The 19,919-nt window shown below is 56.2% G+C and overlaps 1 protein-coding gene and 1 long non-coding RNA gene across 3 annotated transcripts; one reads left to right on the top strand and one right to left on the bottom strand.

Moving 5' to 3' along the window:
* Positions 1-1,943: 1,943 nt before the first annotated feature.
* Positions 1,944-11,428, bottom strand: LOC118999498 (uncharacterized). Its single transcript, XR_005069112.1, has 3 exons — positions 11,354-11,428; positions 8,042-8,193; positions 1,944-2,485 (listed from the first exon to the last, which is right to left on the bottom strand). It is a non-coding gene; the product is annotated as an uncharacterized LOC118999498 (long non-coding RNA).
* TLX1 (T cell leukemia homeobox 1) lies at positions 11,386-18,420 on the top strand. Of its 2 annotated transcripts, none has more exons than XM_037064113.1 (3): positions 11,386-12,697; positions 14,698-14,935; positions 17,309-18,420. In XM_037064113.1, the coding sequence occupies exons 1-3, from the start codon at positions 12,139-12,141 to the stop codon at positions 17,529-17,531; spliced, it is 1,020 nt and encodes a 339-aa protein (XP_036920008.1). In that variant the 5' UTR covers positions 11,386-12,138; the 3' UTR covers positions 17,532-18,420. The 2 variants fall into 2 exon arrangements, with proteins under 2 accessions (XP_036920008.1, XP_036920009.1); XM_037064114.1 differs by having other exon boundaries at positions 11,387-12,697; positions 14,734-14,935.
* Positions 18,421-19,919: the final 1,499 nt, after the last annotated feature.

Below are 19,919 nucleotides of genomic sequence, written 5' to 3'. Positions count from 1 at the left end.
TAAAAAAAAAAAAAGAAGTTCGCTGTAAGTTGCACGGCCAGGAGGACTGAAACTCCGCAGCCTCGAGTCAGAGTATTGGCCACTGTGCGCTCCCGACAGGGCACAGTCACTGCAGCCTGTAGCTGCCCTTCTTTCTCTGGGTCCTGCCTTGGCGCCGGCAGCCCCAGTCCCCTCCAAGGACGACCCCACACCTGCCTGCCCTGGGTTTCAGGCTTTCTCCTTTCCTTCTTCTCACACCCAGCCACCATCTGCTGGACCCTGCCACGTGCCAGCCACGAGGCTGAGCACTTCCACATCTTTCCATCTCTTTTGATCTTTACCAACATCATACAAGATGACATACTATCATCATACATGATAGTGTGTCTTCATTTTATAGAAAAGGAAACGAGGGTCAGAGAGATTGTGTTGCCAAGATCACACAGCCAGTGGAGTAGCAGAGGGAGAATTTGGGTCCCATTCAAATATCAGTGCCTTTGGTCTTTTCGTTATACTTGGCTCCTCTCTGGTTCCCTGAAGCCCCACACCTTACCCTGGTTCACTTCTCTTTCTCCTGATGGTTTTTCCCGAATACACTGAGATGGAAAGAAACCCTTCTGGTGAAGCTCCTTTTCACCAGGACCCAAGAAGCCACCCCTCAGGAAAGCGCCATCATTACTTTGTGCTTTTTGGAACAGACAGTCACTCCCTGAGAGAGGCTCAAATAGCTCCTTCCTTTCCTGTTTCAAAATCTACACCCTCTGGAGCCTGCTCCTTGGTTCCTCCTTCCTGCCCTAGGATCTTCAGCTGATTTACTGAGTACAAATGATGGGCAGGTGCTGGTTCCAATGAACACACCACACCCCCTGCTCAGATTTATGCTCCTACATCTGCAGATCCTCTGGGGTGACTCAGAGCTCAGGTGCCTTCCAGGGAGTGGCTTATCCCAGTCCTGTCATACAGTCTGTATACAAGTCCCAGATGCCCTGAAGGCACATTATGCTCTTTACGGAGAATTCCCACTATGCACGAAAGAAGGCACGTCTCTGAACCCTGACAAGCTCTGGAAGATTGAGTGGCAGCATCAGCTTCCGAAACTGTGCTCGTATACTTCTCTGTGTACATGCTTCTCAGGGGCGAGACTGCAACTGCATGTCTGCACAGGTGGACCTGGGACTTCAGCGATGGGCTGCTGGGCTCGGGAGTTTACGTGTGTTGTCTCTCTCTCCCTCCCGCTCTCTCCATGCCCCCGCCCCTGTATGTGAGTTTGAGAGTAAGGGTCTGCGTGTGCCTGTGAGTGGGTACATTTGTTTGCGTGCAGACGCTGTACCAGTTGGGTAAAGGGGCTGGTTGGGAAGGTTTCCAGCAGCACTTGGGAGGGAGACTGGACAGCAGAGGTAAGGTGGAGAGAAAGAGAAAAGAGAGTCGAGTAATGCTTTGTAAATAAGTGAAGGGGTGGTGTGGTAAGTCCGAAATGGCAGGTTTGCAGCTTTCAGTGTCGCCTGTAGCCCAGGGCAGGGATGGCAGGTCAGAGTTGGTAAACATGTGCTGGCCGGACCAGGCGTAGCCCCAGTTTTAAGGGACAAGGGACTGGAGAGTATGGTAAAGCATTGCTACCCACCCCCAGCCCCACCATTTTCCAGGCCCTGGGCTCCAGCCGGTCCCTACAGACCCTATGGCCTCTCTGAGGCCAAGGCAGTTTGGCCTTGGTGGAGAGGCAGGGGCAGAGGAGAGAGGCTCCTGGAGGCCTATGCGGAGGTCCTGCCAGTGTGCCTCACCCCTCTGCTGCTCCAAAGGCTAAGGAACCTCCTAGATGCTGTTCAAAGGTTCCGATGACTTCAGAGGGATGGAGGAAGAGGGAGGAAGGAGGAGCGAGGCCTCTAAGGTGGAGAAGTTTTGCTGAGTCTGCAGGCTACCCAGCCCATTCCCCGGTTCCTCATTACTGTGGTCCTTGGGCATGAAACTTTTTTTTTTTTGAGGCCAAGAAGAATCCAGGGCTTCGTTAATGACCACCCAGTGCCAGGATGAGGCCTGAGGCCCAGGATTGACTCTCTTGACCTTGAAATCCTGTCTAAACTTTTTCTCCTGTGCTGACATCCCATTTTCCCAGGACTGGTCTCTACTGCCTTAGCCCTGTCCTCTCTCTCCATGGGACCCTCAAAAGGAGGGAAGTCAGGGAGGCCAGGGCAAGGGTGTCTAACATGTCCAAGGCGTTCTGAGGATTCGGGGACTAAGCAGGTTGGACAACATTCAGTGTCAAGGACTCCCAGAGCTGCAGGGCTAACAAGCATCTTACATAAATGTTAATGGTGTAGCAAAGATGAATTAAGAAGTTTTACATTTTTTCATTTTTATGTTGATTCTGATAATGGCTTGATGAACTAGAAGACAGAGTTCACGGTGCCTGTTTTATTTTTGAAAAAAAGGGAGGGGTCAGAGAAGTTACCTGATCCAGTCTGATTTACATTCATAAAGCAGGGTGGCTGGGACCCCGAAGACTCCAAGTCTACAACACAAAGCAATGCGATGTATAAAACACTGTGCTGCTGACCACCGAAAGGACTCATGAATGGTGCCTGGAGACTGTTGGGGAGGCAGAAACTTGAGCTGGGTTTTGAAGGAGGGGTAGAAATTTACTTTCTTTCTTTCTCTTGTTTTTAATTTTTGTTTTTGGCAGTGGGGTTGGGTATGGTCAGAGCTTTGCACCTTAAGGTGCAGTGCCAGCGGGAGAGTATGAGAGTGTTGATCTCAGCTGATACAGATGGGTAGTGGTAGCCAGTGACTGGGAGAGGCCATTGACGGTGAAGCATAAAGTAAGTTGAGGGTCTTGAACGGTGGGGTAAGGGGCTTTGATTTTCCCCATGGGCAAGGTGAGCAGTTTCTAAGCCACGGAAGAATGTGTCCTGCATACTGTTTAGGGAAGAACTGGGCCCCTCCAGCAGTGTGGGTTCCAGATTCCAAAGAGAGGGGTGGCACACCAGCTGGGACCAAACTGTTGCCCAAAGAGAAGTTAAGTGGAAGAAGTGAGGGTAGATGGTGGGGGCAGATGGTGAGGCAGCCTCTGGAGAAAGGGGGCTTTGAGCCAAGAGGCTCAGAGAGGAGGGTGGCCCTGGCAGCCCAGACAGAGCCTCGGAGCCCCGGGTTGCCATGCAGTGGCCATTCTTAGCCAACGTGTGGTGTGGGCAGCCCCAGGCTCTACCTTCTGAGCTTCCTGCCTCATTGAGAGGTTATTAATAGGGAGTTTGTCTGGTGTCAGAGCGCAGACATAAACTGCATTAGCATTACCCCATAATCTTATTTAGTAAATGCTCACGCCGCTCCGTCTCCTGTAATTGCATTGGGAAGATGCAATATTTATGAAAGGGGAGAGGGGGATGTCACCACTCATCTTGGTGATGCAGTAAAAGTCCCGGGAAATACCATGTGGGCTGCAGAGGTCTGGCCCCGGGAGGCCTGGCCCCCTGCCTGTGAGAGTGGGCCCCAGATCACTGCCACCCACCCCAACTCCCATCCCCCTCAGGAGCCTCAGGCAGTGGGATAAAGAGGTGTGGAGGTGACAGCCACCGCTCCCCTTGGCAATACTCCTCCACAAGTTCCTGGTCCCTGCTGGATGCACTGACTCTTCTGGAAGACACAAGGCTCCCAGTTTTGGATTGCTCCCCACCCTAGTTGGGTTGCTAGGGGACTTCAACTTCACTGTGCCACTTAGGTGATTGGAGGAAGGTCAGGGGACAGCAGGTGGATGGGGTGGGGCCAGGGGTCCTGGCTGAAACAGGGTCTCAGTAGCAGTACTGGCCACTGAGTGATTCCCCAAAGCCCACAGCAGACCTAGATTCCCAAGGTGGAGGCCTTCTTCCACCTAGGATCATGTGGCTCACTCTGTAGGACACACCCCTAAGACAGACAGACAGACAGACACACACACACACACACACACTGGGCCAGTCCCAGGCCTTTTGCTTCTGGGTGGAGGAGGTAAGAGTGTGAAATTGCCCCAAGGGACTCAGAGGCAGGTCTGTGTGCTCACCAGTCCTGAATGCCCTGGGCTCAGTCTCTGGTGGTGGGGTTTCTGGTGAGGCCACTGGAAATGTAGGCTGAGTGGAAGGCAAGTGCCCAGGAAGGCACTTCCGGTGGAACCCCAGGCAGTGCCAGACTCTCAGCCCCTGGCTTTGGGGTGGGTGTGGCCCCCCAGAGGCAGGAGCTGGGTCTCCTTGTACCCGCATCCACACCTCACTCACACACAGCCCCACACTCTACACTCAAACCACATTCACACTAGCATATGCCCAAGACCTTACCCACTGCACAGGGGCTCAAGGCTCACGATGCTCTTGCACACTCCTGAAGTTAGTCGCATGCCCCACACACTCATTCTCTCCACTCTCACACAGCCTCCCTGCGCCTGCCCACAAGGGGCACACCTCCCTCACTAAGGCATCTGACCCTCTAATTTCCAGCAGCCCATTCGCCTCCTTCCTCCTCCCACCCTCACTTCCCAGGTGGGCAAGTGGCACGAGAATCAGAGGCAGCTGAGAGCTAGGGACTGAGTGGGTAGAGGAGGGCCGTGTCAGCCCCCTCTCTCCTGCCCCATTAATCACAGCGTCGCGGTCCAGTTGGGGATCCCGGCGCCCAGTGCCACACGCAGCCCTCGGGACAATGGGATTATTTCTAGGGGGAGAGGCCGCCTCGGGCCGGGGCTCAGGCGGTGATGCCTCCTTCCCTCAACCGGTCCCTCGGCACCCAGCAAGCGCCTGCGGCGCCCTGGGACGGGTGGCAAAGCGGACGCCGGTGGAGCAAGGGTGGCAGGGCCTGACCGCCTAATTCAATTAGCTGAGCGGTCGCCGCTTCTACGCGACTCCGGCCCGCGGGGGCTGAGCTCCCGGCAGCTGCTCTTTGTGAGCCGAGTCCATGCATATGGATACAGTCCCTCCCCCGTGGCACGCCCCCCACTCTTGGCACCTGCGGCTCCCATCCCCGCCCCCCTTCGGAGACAGGATGACCTAGGCCTCGCCGGAAAAGTTGAGAAATTATGTGGCTGTTCGGGAGCCCAGTCGGTGTGAAGGGAGGGAGCAGGAAAGGCGGGTTCCTGGCGTGTGCGTACCTGTGCACGTGTGACCTGTAGGTTATATATATGGAGGGAGAGGCTTTGTTTTGCATCTGTGCGGAGGGGGTGTGAGTGTGGCTGGGTGTGCCTGTGGGCACCTGGGGGCAGAAGTGTGAGGAAGGCTTTGTGAGCATCCGTGGGGGCTGCACTCAGGAACGTCTGAGTTTTGTGTGCAAGGACGAGTGTGGGTCAGGGAGTGGGTGTGAGAGGGCGTTGTGGCCGCTCCTGCACGGCGCCTGGAAAGGCCCCGCTGTTCAGTGTGCCTGCGCGTGGCCACCTGCACACACGCGCGTGTCCATGTGCAGTCAGGACGTGGTGTGGAACACAGCACCCCCCCACTTCCGACCGCCACCTCCGGCCCTGCAGCAGCTGGGTCTCCCAGACCACATTCGTCCCTCCCCTTCACCCCGCCCATGCTTTTCTGTTGGAAGAGGAGCTTGGAGGAGAATTCATTTCAAAGCCTAACTCCAGCTCAGTCCGTTTAGTGGGAGAACGCTCCCCAATCCACTAGGCTCAGCAGACTACCAGGCCTTCTCATCCAGCGGCTGGTGGGGACTCGGCCAGCCTGGATATCAGTCCCCAGAACAGCCCCACCGCGGCTCGGCGGGGATCCGAACCTTCCCACCTACCCCTTGCGCCCCTGAAATTACCAGACCTATCCATGCCAAGGTGGCCTGAGCTCCCAGGGGTGACCTCCGAGACCTCTGACTCGGCCTCCCCCATCATAGCCCTGACTGAAACCCGCTGAGAGTCTGGTATTGCGGCTTGAAGGTCTCCATCCGCCCTCTCTCTGCGGCCAAATCTATGCTCCCTGGGGCGAGGAATTGAGGAGAGAAGTCTGGGTAGATGTGACCACTGCAGGCTCTCAATGGTGGGGGCAGGTCGCTCACCCTGGCTTTACTGTGGGGGCAGAATGAGAGAACCCGCACAGCTGCAGATGTCCAGCCCTGGATCAGGGCGGGAGTCTGGCCAGCCGCCTGCGCAGCAGGCAGTAGGGTGGTCCCTAGAAGACGGTGGGTAGTGGCCTCGGAGACCTGGCCTGAGGGAGGCTAGCACTCTCTCCGCTCCCTCTCCCGCACCCCTCTCAGAGCCCGGCTACCAAGGTGCCCTCTGCCACCCGGAATTCCTCAGACGGGGCAAGGACCTGCAGGGTGGCTGGGTGAATCCAAAAATAGAAGCTAAGGATGGGAGGCTGGGCCCTGCTTGCGTCCTGGGCCCCAAGCGGAGCGGCTCCACTGGGGCCCGCTGGTGAGAGGCCCACCTGGGGGTGCCCAAGGGGCTCTCCTGGAACTGTCAGGGGGTGGCAGAGCTGTGGCATCTGACTTCCCCTGCGCCATCTCCAGCACCGCTGCCCTACCCTTTTCCTGCTTTGGAGTCCTGAGAGGAGACCTCTCAGGATGTAGTGGGTCAAGAGCACCCACGCTGGATGGTGGGGCCTGAAGGTCTCTGGCTCTCCTTCAGGAGGGAGCTGGGCAGAGAGAGGCCGGAGGCCCTGGCTCAGTGCCCACAGATGATGGGGCCAACAGCTTCCCTTAGTCAGAAGCTGAGAGGGGAAGCCCTGGAGGGGAGGTCCAGACTCAAGGGACCCTATTGCTCAAGCAGGCTTTGGGGTAGGGTGGGAAGAGGAGAAGGCGCTGGCTCCTAAACCAGGTGACACTGAGGTGTATCCTACATCAGAGTCTCTGTCCCCAATCCCTCCACGTTCTACCCTCCACTGAGGGGAAATGTGCGCCTGTCTTGTCCTGTTAGAGAGGTCCTCCTCTTTCCCTGGTCCCTCTCACTGTAAGGACCAGGTGGGGGCACCTGGGGCTGGCCTCGTACAACCCTACTGCCCCCTCCCAGGCCTGATGAATCACTGAGTCCTGTGAGTGGAACCAGCCTGACCTGCTCACTCCCTCCTTCCCTGACCTAGGCTCCTGCAGACAAGCACTCCCACCCCAGGGCTCTGGACAGGTGTGGTCCCCTTTACTGGGCCTCTAAGTCCCTAAGTCACCAGCTGTGCCTGCCTCCTTCATGGAAGGGGGGACATCCTGCCCCTTTACTGAAGCAGGTGGGCAGGAATCCAGACCTCAGTGGTCCTACCATGGACCACTTCATGTAACATGTCCCCACATATTCTCCGCCTGCTCCACCCTTTTCCTACTAAATACCTGCTGGGCAAACCCTGTCTCCCTCTTCCACACCCACAGGCCCACAGACGGCTGTTTCCCTGACAACCACACTGGAAACTAAGACACTCCTTGCACAGTTGCACACCCACCAGCAGCAGCACGTATTATTATTATTATTGCAGTCACACTTTCACACACCAGTCAAGGGACACCCTCACACCAGCGTGCACGTGTCCACTACGGAGAAACAGTCGTAGAGACACACAATCACCCTGTCACAGGAAACACACATTCACCTGCATTCTCCCTGGCACACCGTCCTTACACAGACAGATCCAGTGGAAAAACAGACAGAGACCCCCCTCCCCCCACACTCCTGCCGACATGCCTCGTTTGTGATGTGCTCAACAGCCTAATACTGATCCATAATGGATGCTCAGTACATATTTGGGTAAAAATGCAAAAAAAACAGATTTTTAAAATTATTCCTTAAAGACAAGCACAGCTGCCCTCATCCTCAGGCACACTTCCACACGCAGCCCCCCTCGTGGACAACACAGCCCCGCAAACACGAAGTAATTAAGTTATCATACACACCCCTAAGCTAAAGGACAACCCCTGGCTCAGGGGTCTCTCCCAGAGGGGGAAGGGAGCAGTGTGGCATCCAGAGGGGCCTCCCCCTGTGAATGAGCCCTCCCTCTTCTCCTCCCCTGCCACAGCCTCAGCCCCAGCTGCTCCTCTTTTAATTGGAGGTGCTTCTTTATTCTGCATGCCTGGTGTGGGGGGTTGGGGATGGCTGGTGCTGGAACGGGGTGCTGTTACCAGGTGGCCTCAGGGCTGGACTCACCTAGATGTGAACGAAGATCTCCTCTGCAAGGCAAGGGCCACATCTGTCTAGTTTGGTGTGGAGGAAGCAGCTTGTAGTGAATGGAGTCAGGGAGGCAGCATTTGGGTCCCCTCTCTGTCCCTTGCCAGCTTTCAGTGCCTTGGTTTTCTCATCTGTGAAATGGAGACAGCAAAAGCCACATCCACTGGATGTTTGGAGGATGTTTGGGATGAGAAGGTAGCTAGGATGCCACTGGTGCTTTGTGAGTTGTGCCTCCTCCCCTCCCCTCCTCTTTCCTGACAGGACTACTCCATAAGGCAATGGAACACAGACTGCAATGAATAAGCCCCGAGTCTCCGCATTTCAGAAAACTTTCTGCACTGCAGCACGGTGCTCCACCACCACCCCATGGGAAGACAAAAGCTGAGGTCGAGCTGGGCTCGAAGAACCCCCGCTGAGGAGAGGCCAGCAGCCCAGAACGGGATTGAGATAAAAGCTGGCTCTGATAAGCAGGAGAGGTTGTTGGGAAATCCAAAAGCAATCAGGCAGGCAGGCAGCAGTCAGGGCAGGGGGAAGGCAGGATGTCCGTGGGTTGCTAGATTTGGTGAGGAGAGCAGCCTGACAGTCGCAGTGGGCCCCTAGGCAGCTATGACCTCTGCCAAACTTAGCCTAGACCATCAAGGGTGAGGTCTCCTCCCAGGTTCCCTGGACAACTGGTGACAGAAGTGAGGTATCCAAGAGGTGAGTGAGGTGGATGCCCAAAGAGGGGAACAGGCAGGGTTGGGAAGGTGCCTTAGGTGGGCAGAGAGGGAGGATGGGGGAGAGTTAGAAACACGCAAGAGGTTTTGGGCTGGAGAGTGACAAAGAGAAGCTGTTTTGAGGATAAGGGTTTAGTTGCAGCAGGTAGAACTGTGATTAGGCACAAATGTGACTTCTTGACTGAAAGGAGAAAGGCAGAGCAAGGCAGCTGGGACCCCGCCTCAGAGGTTGCTGAAGGGCCTCTCCTCATTGTTCTCACCCTCTACAGGCAAACTAGTTCAGATTTTGGGGTCCCAGCTTAATCCTCTGCTGTCTGGGGGACTTTGGGCAACTTTGTTCATCACACTGAGTCTTGGGTTTTGATTCCTATTTTCAAAAAATGAGATCTAATTCATGAACCATAATCTCAACCCTTTAAATCACAAAATCAGTGGCTTTTAGTATCTTCTCAAAGTTGTGCAACCATCTAACTCCAGAATATTTTCATCTCCCCCAATAGAAACTTTGTGTTTATTTGCAGCCACTTCCCAGGCCCCCTCCCCTCCAGCTCCTGGCAATCACTGATCTACTATCTCTATAGATATGTCTATTCTGGACGGTTTATAGAAATGAAATTATATACTATATCACCTTTTGTGCCTGGCTTCTTTCACTTAGTGTGGAGGGAGGCATGCTCTCTAGGTTCTTTCATGTTGTCATGTGAACCAGGACTTTGTTTTTATTCCTTTTTATGACTGAATAATATTCAATTGTCTGGAGATACCACATTTTATTGATTCATTCATTTTATTGATTCATTCAATTTTTAAAACTTTTTGGCCATTATAAGTATTGTGGCTATGAACATTCATTTTCTTAATTATTTAAAAATGGGGATGTTTCTATTAATTTCACAGGGTTTTGGGTCTTAAACGAGATCAGTGTGATATGGTGCCTGGCACATAGTAGTTTCTCAGTAAAACACTTATGTCTCTCTTTTTCAGTTCTTTCAACGTAAGAGGCAGGAAAGAGTGGTTTTCAGGTTCAAATAACTTCCAGAGAAGGTTATGGAACCTCCTGAATTGGGTGGGTGGAGAGGCAGGAACTGGCGAGGGAGTGGGTTCTCTCCTCATGTCTCTGTTCAGTGTCTAAAACAGACACATCTGGCTTTATACTGAATGGGCCCCCATCCACCTGCCTGGAGCCCAGACAAGGTTTTCCTTCTAGAGATGCCCTTCCAACCAGCAGCCAGGTGTCCAGTGTAACCCATAAAAGCAAGTGGAATCCAGGCCTACCATCAGGATCAAGTCACTTAGCCTCTCTGAGATTTGACTTCTTTATATCTATGAAATAGAGATAATACTCATCTCAGAGAGTTAGTGTAGGGTTTATAGTGTTCTCCATAACATTTGTTATAATCTGTCTTATTATATTTGCTTCTTTACATCCCCCCTATGGAATGCGAGCTCCACAAGGGCAGGAATTTTGTTCTGTTCACTGCCTTTTTCTCAACGCCAAGAACCATGCCTGGGCTCTGGCCAGGTAGCTCAGTTGGTTATAGCACTGCCCTGATACGCCAAGGTTGCAGGTTTCTCTCCTTGGTCAGGGCATATACAAGAATCAACCAATGAATGCATTAATTAGTAAGTGGAACAACAAATATCAATGTTTTTCTCTCTAAAATTAATAAATTTTAAACACCATACCTGATGTATAGTAGGTGCTTGAATAAACTTGTTGAATAAGGAGGTTTACTGATTTATTATTCATTCAAAGTGGTTTGGGGCTACACTCCACAGGGAGGAACAGAGATGAATAAGTCAGTTCTTGGCTCCAAGGAGATCTCTTCAAGTGGAACACCAGACGTGGCAAAAGCAAACTCTACATTGCAATGAGAGCTGATGAGTAGACTGTGCCTTTCCACTCGAGCACAGGGCCTGGCGGGGGGAACACTGCTCTGAAGGCCTGCTGGATCCAGAACAGACCAGAAATAGATCCAAGTGATCCAACCTGCACCCTTCCCAGAGCTTGGCTTCTGGGAGGGGTCAGACCATTCCCTACTGGAGAGGGGAAAGAGGGGAAGCAGAAAAGGGAGTTTCCTCTTTCTCTCCTGGGCTCTAAGCCAGTTAGCCACAGGCAAAACTCTGAAGAGGCCTAGATTTGTCCAGGATGCACTTCCCTCTTCTTGGTCCCACCATCCCCAGCCCCCACTGCCTTAAGCCCCTAGGCCTCCCCCCCCACAAGATTCCAAAAGTAAGAAAATAACGCCCTCCCCTTACCACAGTCCAAAGGTGTTTTTGCTTGAAATAGCCCCCCCTCCCTGGCCTAGTTGCTATGTGAAAACAATCCGAATGAATTCATTTGGATACTGTGGTAACTGCTTCCTGAGACATCTGTTTGTTTTAAAGGAAAGGGGTATGTTGATGCATGGGCACCCTGGCAACAGGCCCCAAGCTAACTCCCTCGGCTCGTGCCTGCCTCTCAGAAAGCCTTTTCCTCAGTTTCTCTAAACGGGCTGAGCTGGGGTGTTTTTTTTCCCCAACGTACAGCCTGTTCATAGGCGTGTGTTTTAAAGAAGGGCAAGCCTGAACTCACCTTCCCTGCCTCAGGGGCCTGGGCTCCGTCCCTGGGGAGTAGACAGTCTTCTACTTTCTAAGGAGCTGGACTTCAAGTCTGGTGTAAATCCTCTGGTTGACGGACAGGTGTTTCCCCGCTGAGCCCTTGGGGAGATTCTCCAGCAGCGCTGGGACACCTCCTCCCCAGAGGCCAGTGGGCTGGACCCCTTTGGCCCAATTCAAAGTTAGGGGGCAGCTCCTGCCTGGCTGAGAGGAGGGCTCTGACCACCAGCTCCTGAGCTCGCTCCGTCTGTCTGTCGGTCTCTAGGAATGGCCGTCTCCTGTTCTTTTCCCTTCTCCGTTCAAGTCTCTGATTCCCCTCTTCTTGAAGTACTTCTCTGAGCTTCGGTCGCCGTCCTTCTGTCTCTGGCTCCTGCATCTGTCTCGGCTCCGGGCCTCTCACTCCTCGTCTCCGCCCCTCCCCCGCGCTGTCATTCACTCCGCTCCTCTCTGCGCACAGCCAATGGAGAGACCGGGTCGGAACGGCAAGGCTCGTTCGCACCGGGCTTTTTCGCCCGGTGATTGATGTCCCAGAGTCAACAGCTAGCCAGCAGCCGGAGAGGGGAAGGAGCAGCAGGAGAGGAGTAGAATACGTCTCCCCCTCTCCCCTTCCCCTCCCCCTACTTTAGCCCTTCTGCGCACTTCGCCTCCAAGTCGCGGCGCAGCCAGGAGCAGCTCCCGCCTTCGCGCCCCTACGCTCTTCCCCCAGAGCGAAAAACAGCGAGCCCCACCGCCCAGGCCCCCCCCGAGGGGCCGGGGGCCAGCATGGATCACCTGGGTCCGCACCATCTCCACCCGGGCCATGCGGAGCCCATCAGCTTCGGCATCGACCAGATCCTCAACAGCCCGGACCAGAGCGGCTGTATGGGGCCAAACTCACGCCTCCAGGACGGAGAATACGGCCTTGGCTGTTTGGTCGGAGGCGCCTACCCTTACGGCGGCGGGGGACCAGTGGCCGGGGCGGGGGCTGGGAGCGCGGGGGCCTATGGAGCAGGCGGCCCGAGCGGTCCTGGCGGCCCGGCTGGTGGCGGGGGCGGCGCCTGCAGCATGGGCCCACTGGCCGGCTCCTACAACGTGAACATGGCCTTGGCGGGCGGCCCGGGTCCGGGCGGCGGCAGCGGCGGAGGGGCGCTGAGCGCTGCGGGGGTGATTCGGGTGCCAGCGCACAGGCCACTAGCTGGAGCAGTGGCCCACCCACAGCCCCTGGCTACCGGCTTGCCAACGGTGCCCTCCGTGCCTGCCGTGCCGGGCGTCAACAACCTCACCGGCCTCACCTTTCCCTGGATGGAGAGTAACCGCAGATACACAAAGGACAGGTTCACAGGTGAGTCCGGCCTGCACGCTCCCCTCCTGGCTGCGGCCCCGGCTCTGCGCTCCCTCTTCTTCCCCCCTACCCCACGTGGCTCCCCGCTGCCCCCTTTGCGCGCCTAGTCACCCAGCTCCTCTTGGTGCTTTCTCCAAATTTAGCAGCCTGCCACCTATCTATGCTCAAGGAATCGCCATGCTAAAAGAGTTCTCCCAGCCTGGGCTCCTCTGCGTCTCTTTCAAAGGACCCCTGGTCTGTGAAGCGCTCCCTGATCCCCTCTCAGAGTTTCTGGGACGGGTTAGGCGGAGGGAAGGGGGGATGTAGCTTTGGGACTACATTCCGCCCGCATTTGGGGCGCGGCAATCTCAGAGAAGGGGTGCGAAGTGAACAAACTACTTTTTCCGTCCTGACGTTCTCCGGCCGAAGCAGCGAGCCCCGGAATCAGACCAAGGAAAGAGCAGGTTTCCCACCTTCTGCCCACCCCCCAACACGCACACACACACTCACACATTCCAAGCTCCAGTGCCCATTGCGCTCCCTGTCCAGCAGAGGCTAAGAGCCCCAGTAAAGCAGCAGAGCTGGTGGGCACTTCTCCGACTGCAGGATTCGTCTGGGTCGGTGGCGGCCTGAGGCTAAGCCACCCGCTTCATTTCGTTCTGTCCCGGCTTGGCGTCCTCCTTGCACCCAGTACCCTGGGCCCTCCAGCGTAAATAATGCACGGGCCAGGCCCACGATCGATTGGCCACCCAAGGACGGCTCCTGGGACGATTACGTACTCCGCGGCGCCGGCTGCCACGCTCTCCGGTGCCTGCCCCGCGCCTTCCTCCGCTTGCCCCGGCGCCCTCTGCTCCCGCTTCCGCTCTCAGCACTCGGCCCCAGCTCTTGTGCGGGGCCGTTTCCCTCCGGCTTTCCTTTCCGCTTCCCTTGGCGTTCCCTGGATCCTAGAACACCACCCTCCCGCCGGGTCCAGGGCCCCAGCCCGTTGGGAAGCAGCTACGAGTTGAGTCTGGGTTCGGGACCAGGCCTTAGGGAGAGGAAGCAGGCGGAACGGGCCGGGACTTCCGTGGGGCTCGGCCTCCAGGGTCCGACTGTGAAAGGGGGACAGGCAGCTTAGAGCGAGACCCTAAGCCGGGCGACCCCGAGGCACCGCAGGTCCCCTGCTCCTGCTCCAACTGCGGAACCGTAGCTCACACTCTGGGTCCGTGGCAACAGTTTAGGAAAGGGCACGCAGAGGTACAACAGCCGTTCCACTTTGGGCCTCCAGGAAGGGCCCTGTACCCTAGGGGCCCCACTGCCGCAGCCCAAGTTTTCTCAGGTCTGGGGAATCAGAGCCTGGTGCCCATCCCCCCAGCCCCAGGCCAGGCCAGTCCTGAAGGACTCTGATAGAACTCCCAGCCCGCAGTTCACTGGTCCTGGCGCTGGTGAAAAGGCACTGCACACAGGGCCTACCTAGGTGCTCCACAACCCATCGAATACTCCTCAAGCCTAAAGAAGGTCCAGAGGGAGAATATGGCTGTTGCCTTGTGTCACTTTGTGTCGCCCCATGTCCTGTGTGTTTCTGCCTGTGTGCCTGTGCAGCCGTGCAGATCTATAATTTGTAACTGTTGTACCAACAGTGTATACTGTGTGTGATGGAGGCTCGGGTCAGCACCCAGGGTCTTAGCCAAGCATGGCCTCTTACTGTTGGGCAGCTTCTCCAAGGCTGGAGACCTGGGGCTGTGGAGGGCTTTGACCTTTAGCCGTCCTCAGGGAGATTGAGGAGGCGACTGCAGCGGTGTCTTGTTGGACACATGGGGCCCAGGGCTAGGGAGGCCTCCATGGTGGCAGTGGCGGCGGCTTGGCGGCGGGACGGGGGTTGTTTCTCGCCCGGGCTTGGGGCTGAGGGCTTTTGGGAGGAGGATCGAGGCCCCGCTCGTGGGGTTTAGCCGCTATGCTCGCTGATTCGCGGGTTGTCAGGCCTGGGACACCTCCTGACGCTCTGCCGCTTGCCTCTGCCGTCTGTCTGTCTCCCGCTCCAGTGGCCCTCTCACCCTTCACTGTAACACGCCGTATAGGTCACCCCTATCAGAACCGGACGCCCCCCAAGAAGAAGAAGCCGCGCACATCTTTCACGCGCCTGCAGATCTGCGAGCTGGAGAAGCGCTTCCACCGCCAGAAGTATCTGGCCTCGGCCGAGCGCGCCGCCCTGGCCAAGGCGCTCAAAATGACTGACGCGCAGGTTAAAACCTGGTTTCAGAACCGGCGGACAAAGTGGAGGTGAGCGCGCGGGGCGGGCGCGGCGTGGGCGCCGTGGGTGGCACAGCCTCTGCGGGCCGCTCGAGGCTCCGGACCTCTGCTCCGGGGTTCCGATCTGTTCCAAGGAGCGAGCACCTCCTGCCAGGCTCTTGGGGAGTGGGAAGCGAGGGAGGCCGATGACCGAGATGGGGCTGGAGATCCCCAGGTCTGTTTTACTGGACGCTTCCTGTTTTTCTGACCCGCACAACTAGTGCCGGTGTAGACGCGGCTGATCTTCGCGGGCGCCTGGGGAAACCGCCGGTCAGAGCAGTCTACGCAGTCTGAGCTTCCTGGATCAGAGTCCTGTGGGACTTTTTGTTTGCGCAAACTCACGCTTACGAAGATGCCTCCCCTATCCCCGAGACTGGAGACAGGATGGCCCACACCCTGTTTCTGCGCCCCAGCCGGGATCTCTGCAGAGCGTTTGGGGCCCCAGACCGCCGCCTGGGCTCTGCTGACTCCCTCCTCCCTCCCCCGCGCCTTAGGGCAGTGGGTTCCCCTCCCTGGCAGGGGAAAATCAATCCTCGCCGGCTGCGTCGGGGTTTTTGAGGGTCCCACTGAGTCCGGGATCAATTAGGAGCAGATGGGTGTGTGTGTGTGTGCGTGTGTGTGTGTGTGTGTGTGTGTGTGAGATAGAGAGAGAGAGAGAGAGATTTCCACTTCTCACAGCACACATCCACAACTATACTAATTTTTCCCTATATACCTCGAATTCTGTCCTCTATCCCCGCCACCTCTCTCTCCCTCTCCCTCCCTTCTTCCCACCACCCTTCTCTTTCTTAAGTACATAAAGTGCCCCACTGACACCTAGGCAGCCTGATTCTCCGCACACAGGGGCGCTTTCTCCGCTGGGCGCTCTTGCATCCCTGCTCCCTCCTGTGCATCTGACCCGCAAACTCCGTACCACGCCTGCCCCGAGTTTCTCCCTAGCTCAGGCCTCAGGGGGTAGCGCAAGAGTCTGGGCTCAGGCGGCGGCGGCGCCGGGCCGGGCGGGCCTGGGACGGGAGGAAGGAATTGGAGTTTCCTCTTTTTCTGAATGAAGGCGAGGAATCTGCCTGGGATTCCGCCGTGGTGACCACAAAGGAAGCCACTGCCCCGCGAGTCTGCTGCCCTCCCTCCCCACATTCCTGCCGCCTGGGAAGGGGTGGAGGACCGGCTTCAGACCTCTGGAAAGCTAGTTAAAGAGGAGTAAGGGCTAGCTGGGTAGGGGAGACACTGGGGTCCTCAAGGCCCACCCAGGGCTGTGATCTAGGGGAGGGGAGAGAGCCAGGCAAGCCCCCTCCCAGGTGGGGGTCAGAGGAAGATAGAGCGGCCGGCAAAGAGAGAAACGGAAATGCAAACAGGCGGCAAAGATCGGTACCCCACCCCAGGGAGAAAAGGAAACCAGGAAGCCTAACGAAGTGTTGTATATAAAAAAAGAAACCGATGGAGGATCGAAACCTCCATTTTCGTTTCAAACAAATTCCCATAATTTTCAAAGAACCAAAGGGGTGAGGGTCGGGGTGAAAGAAAACTAGAGATAAAGGGACAGAGCCCGAAGGAAGAGAAACAGTCAAGCAGTTTAAAGTGCAGAAAAGAAGGGGAAGGAGAGAGCCAGGGAGACGCAGAGCAAAAAACAAGAAGGGGGTGGCGGGAAGGAGGTCGGCGGCAGTCGCTGGGAGAGGCCCTCGCTGGCTTTGCGCAGCTTCATCGATCGCCTACAAATTGCTTCTGGAGGCCCCGGGGACTCCCATTAGGTCTGTCCACCTTAGAGACAGACGTTTGATCTCAGTTGACGGGGTGGAGGGGAGGCATTAAATGGAGTAAGTGAGCCATCGCCTCCCTGGACCGACCGCCTTGGTGGAGGAAGCAGACTGGTCGGGCGGTAGTCTCGGCAGGGCACTGGGCTCACTCAGCGCAGGAGGTCCAAGCCTGGGAGGCGTTTGCAGAGAAAAGGGGAAGAAAAGAGGCCTGGTGGGGCAGCTCGTATCCTCCGGCTTCTGCCTCTGTCCTGGCCTGGTGGGGGAGGATTGCCCAGGGTTGGAAGGGGGTCTCTGGTCGTCCTCAGGGTTGGGAGAGGGGAGATGCCGTCCTGCCCTCGGCCGCGCCGCCCTTCGACGGTGGCGTGCAGGCGCCGCGCGCAGACGAGGAGCCCCGACTGCTTGCCTATCGGATTTTCCCAAGCTTCCCCGACCTAGCGCCATTCCCTCTGCTCCTGGGGTTACCAGTCTTCGTCGGAGTCAGGACCTTTCACGATAAGGGAATGCTTTAGAGGGGCCCAAGCTGGAGCTGGGCGCTGCCGAGGGGAGCAGTGCTCGCTCAGGCTCTCTCTCGGGATTGCGCCGAATCGTGGGTAACGGCTTGTCCCCGGTGCAGGCGGCAGACCGCAGAGGAGCGTGAGGCCGAGAGGCAGCAGGCGAACCGCATCCTCCTGCAGCTGCAGCAAGAGGCCTTCCAGAAGAGCCTGGCGCAGCCGCTGCCCGCGGACCCGCTCTGCGTGCACAATTCGTCGCTCTTCGCCCTGCAGAACCTGCAGCCGTGGTCTGACGACTCGACCAAGATCACCAGCGTCACGTCGGTGGCGTCGGCCTGCGAGTGATTCTGCTCATTCCACTCCGGAGACCCCAGCCCAGCCGAGGGGTCGCCACCACGGCCCGAAAGCCGGGACTGTCTTCGATTCTACCGGCCTCAGACTGCAGGCGGGAGGGGAACGCTGAGCCCCGCGCAGGGGTCTGCGTGCGCACGGAAACTTCTCTCTTTGGTGGAAAAGGAGAAAAAAGCACAGAGGACAAGGACCTGCGACCTCCTCCCAAACTCCCAGGCAGTCCTCTAGAACCGTTCGGAGTCTCAGTTGCGTCTGTTTTCTTTTATTCCGATTTTTTTTAACGTGGGACCGATCAAGAGAAGCAGGGGAAGAGGAGCTTCTGGGGTCCCCTGAGGACAGCGTGCGCTGTCACTAGAACCTCACTCTGTATTCTACTTCTCATCACACACTGACACCCATAGGCCCACACAGAAATGATTTCATTGTTTCTCGTGGTGTCACCCCAGTGTCACACACAGGGGACCTATGGCAGAGTGTCATGCACACACAGGGCCATAGCCTTCTTACCCTTGGTCCTCACCATCTGGCCTAGGCCAGGAGTGACCTGGACTCATTCTGAACAGCATTCTGAACAGCACTTCTCATAAACACAAGGCCGCAGCCACACTGTGACGTGCCACCCCACACACAACAGCCATCACAGAATTGCTTGGCCTGACAAATCTCCAGCACCCCTTCTAGCCCAGCCGCACCAGGTACGCACAGGCAGGTTTTCACACGAGTGCAGCCTATGTCTCCAGATCCTGTTCATGGGGGGGTTTAAGTTATGCACTTATAAGGTGTTTTCTGTGTAACCATTTTATAAAGTGCTTGTGTAATTTATGTGAAAAAAATAAAACCCTCCGGATCCGGAGTTAGGGATGCCTGCTCCTTGCTGAGCCCAGCACCTAGCAGCTACTTGGGTTTGGTGTGAGCTGGTGCCGCCAGGGCAGCCACTGGTGCCTGATCTTGAGGGACACCTGGGGGCCAGGACCAGCAGGCCCTGGAGAGAGGAAGAAGGGGAACAGAGAGAAGGCAGAGCTGAGGCAAGGAGGGACAGCAAGGCTTCCCTGGGACAGCTAGTGTTGGAGAGGATAAAATGTCTCTGAGTGTGAGAATTGTGTGCGTGCATTGTGTGTTTGCAATGGTGTGGGCGATGAGAATGTTACCGATAGTGAATATTTCTAATAGTGTGTCATTGTGTTTGCAACTGTTGGTATGCTTGTTTCTGCTTAAGTTGCAAATTAGAACTATCAGTATCCACTCAGACTTGAGTGTGTGTGTGTGTGTGTGTGTGTAACCATGTGTAAGTGGGGCTGGGTTTGGGGGTAAGTGGGTGATCACCCACCCGTATCTGTGATTGTGTGTGAGTCATGGTCGTGTTTGTGAGAGTGCACATTAGTTTCTCCTTGTGCATGTGTTTCACATTAATGTGTGAATGTTTGTGATTGGGTGTCATCTGTAATTATGTGAGTGTCATTGAGTGGGAGGTGTAATCACTCATGAGAGGTGCATTTTACTGACTACACTCATGTGTGATAGTATCTGTGTATTTGGGGAAATGAATTAGTGGGGATTGGGATCACTGTGGGTGACTGTTCCTGCCAGTGAGTGTATGTGAATGGGTGTAATTGTGTGCTGGCAGTATACAAGATAGTGGGGAGTCTCAGGTAGGGTGTGCAGATACATTGTGGGGGTGCTGACATCTGCTCGCAACTCTGGAGTTCTAGGCCTTTACCCAGCAAGCTGCAGACACCAGGGCACTGAGTTAGTAAGGGGGCCAGGATGGGCCATGGTACTCTAAGCAGGCCTTCACAGCTCCCTGCACCAACCAGCATGCCCCAGGCAGGATCACTAGCCTGCACTAGGTGAGATCTGAACAAGGGACTTCTCAAGAACATTCAGAGAAGGTCCAGACCACTCCAGCCAGGACAGCAGCCACAGAGCAGAACACCCTCCACAATATCTGGTCCCTCCTCCTCCACATACACACACTAGACCCATCTCAGGCCCACAGAAATGACTGGGGCCTGCTTTTGAGTGAGGAGCTAGGTGGTGAGGGACTGGGGAACATGCCATCCTGGGGGAGTAGAGAGGGGAGGTAGGAGGCTCTTTCTTTAGGATGGGAGAGTGAGAAAACTTTTGTGTCTGGAAATGAGAGGTGAGTGGGATTGGGGTCAGGGAGCCGCTGTCCTTCATCCCTGGCCAAGCCGCCATCCTGGATTTGCCCTAGGAAATCGGGACAAAACATAGCAACCTCCCACCCAAGGAGGCCCAGGGAGAAATTTGGCTGTGTGGGGAGTGGGCAGTGCTTCTTCATCCATCACCTATGGCCCCCTTGGCGCTGGCTCTCTTAGAGAGAATTCTGGGCCTAAAAATCATAGGTCAGCCTCCTGTCCCCGC

The sequence above is a fragment of the Sturnira hondurensis genome, unplaced genomic scaffold, assembly GCF_014824575.4.
Source record: "Sturnira hondurensis isolate 20B ecotype Veracruz unplaced genomic scaffold, ASM1482457v3 Scaffold0014854, whole genome shotgun sequence".
In the NCBI taxonomy this organism is placed as follows: Eukaryota; Metazoa; Chordata; class Mammalia; order Chiroptera; family Phyllostomidae; genus Sturnira; species Sturnira hondurensis.
This window is presented reverse-complemented; position numbering and strand designations above follow the sequence as displayed.

Bases quoted from the DNA above. Each gene is read 5' to 3' on its own strand.
- TLX1 (XM_037064113.1), top strand. From the start codon at position 12,139: ATGGATCACCTGGGTCCGCACCATCTCCACCCGGGCCATGCGGAGCCC. The intron at 12,698-14,697 runs GTGAGTCCGGCC...CTCCCGCTCCAG, and splicing joins CACAAAGGACAGGTTCACAG to TGGCCCTCTCACCCTTCACT. The intron at 14,936-17,308 runs GTGAGCGCGCGG...TCCCCGGTGCAG, and splicing joins AACCGGCGGACAAAGTGGAG to GCGGCAGACCGCAGAGGAGC.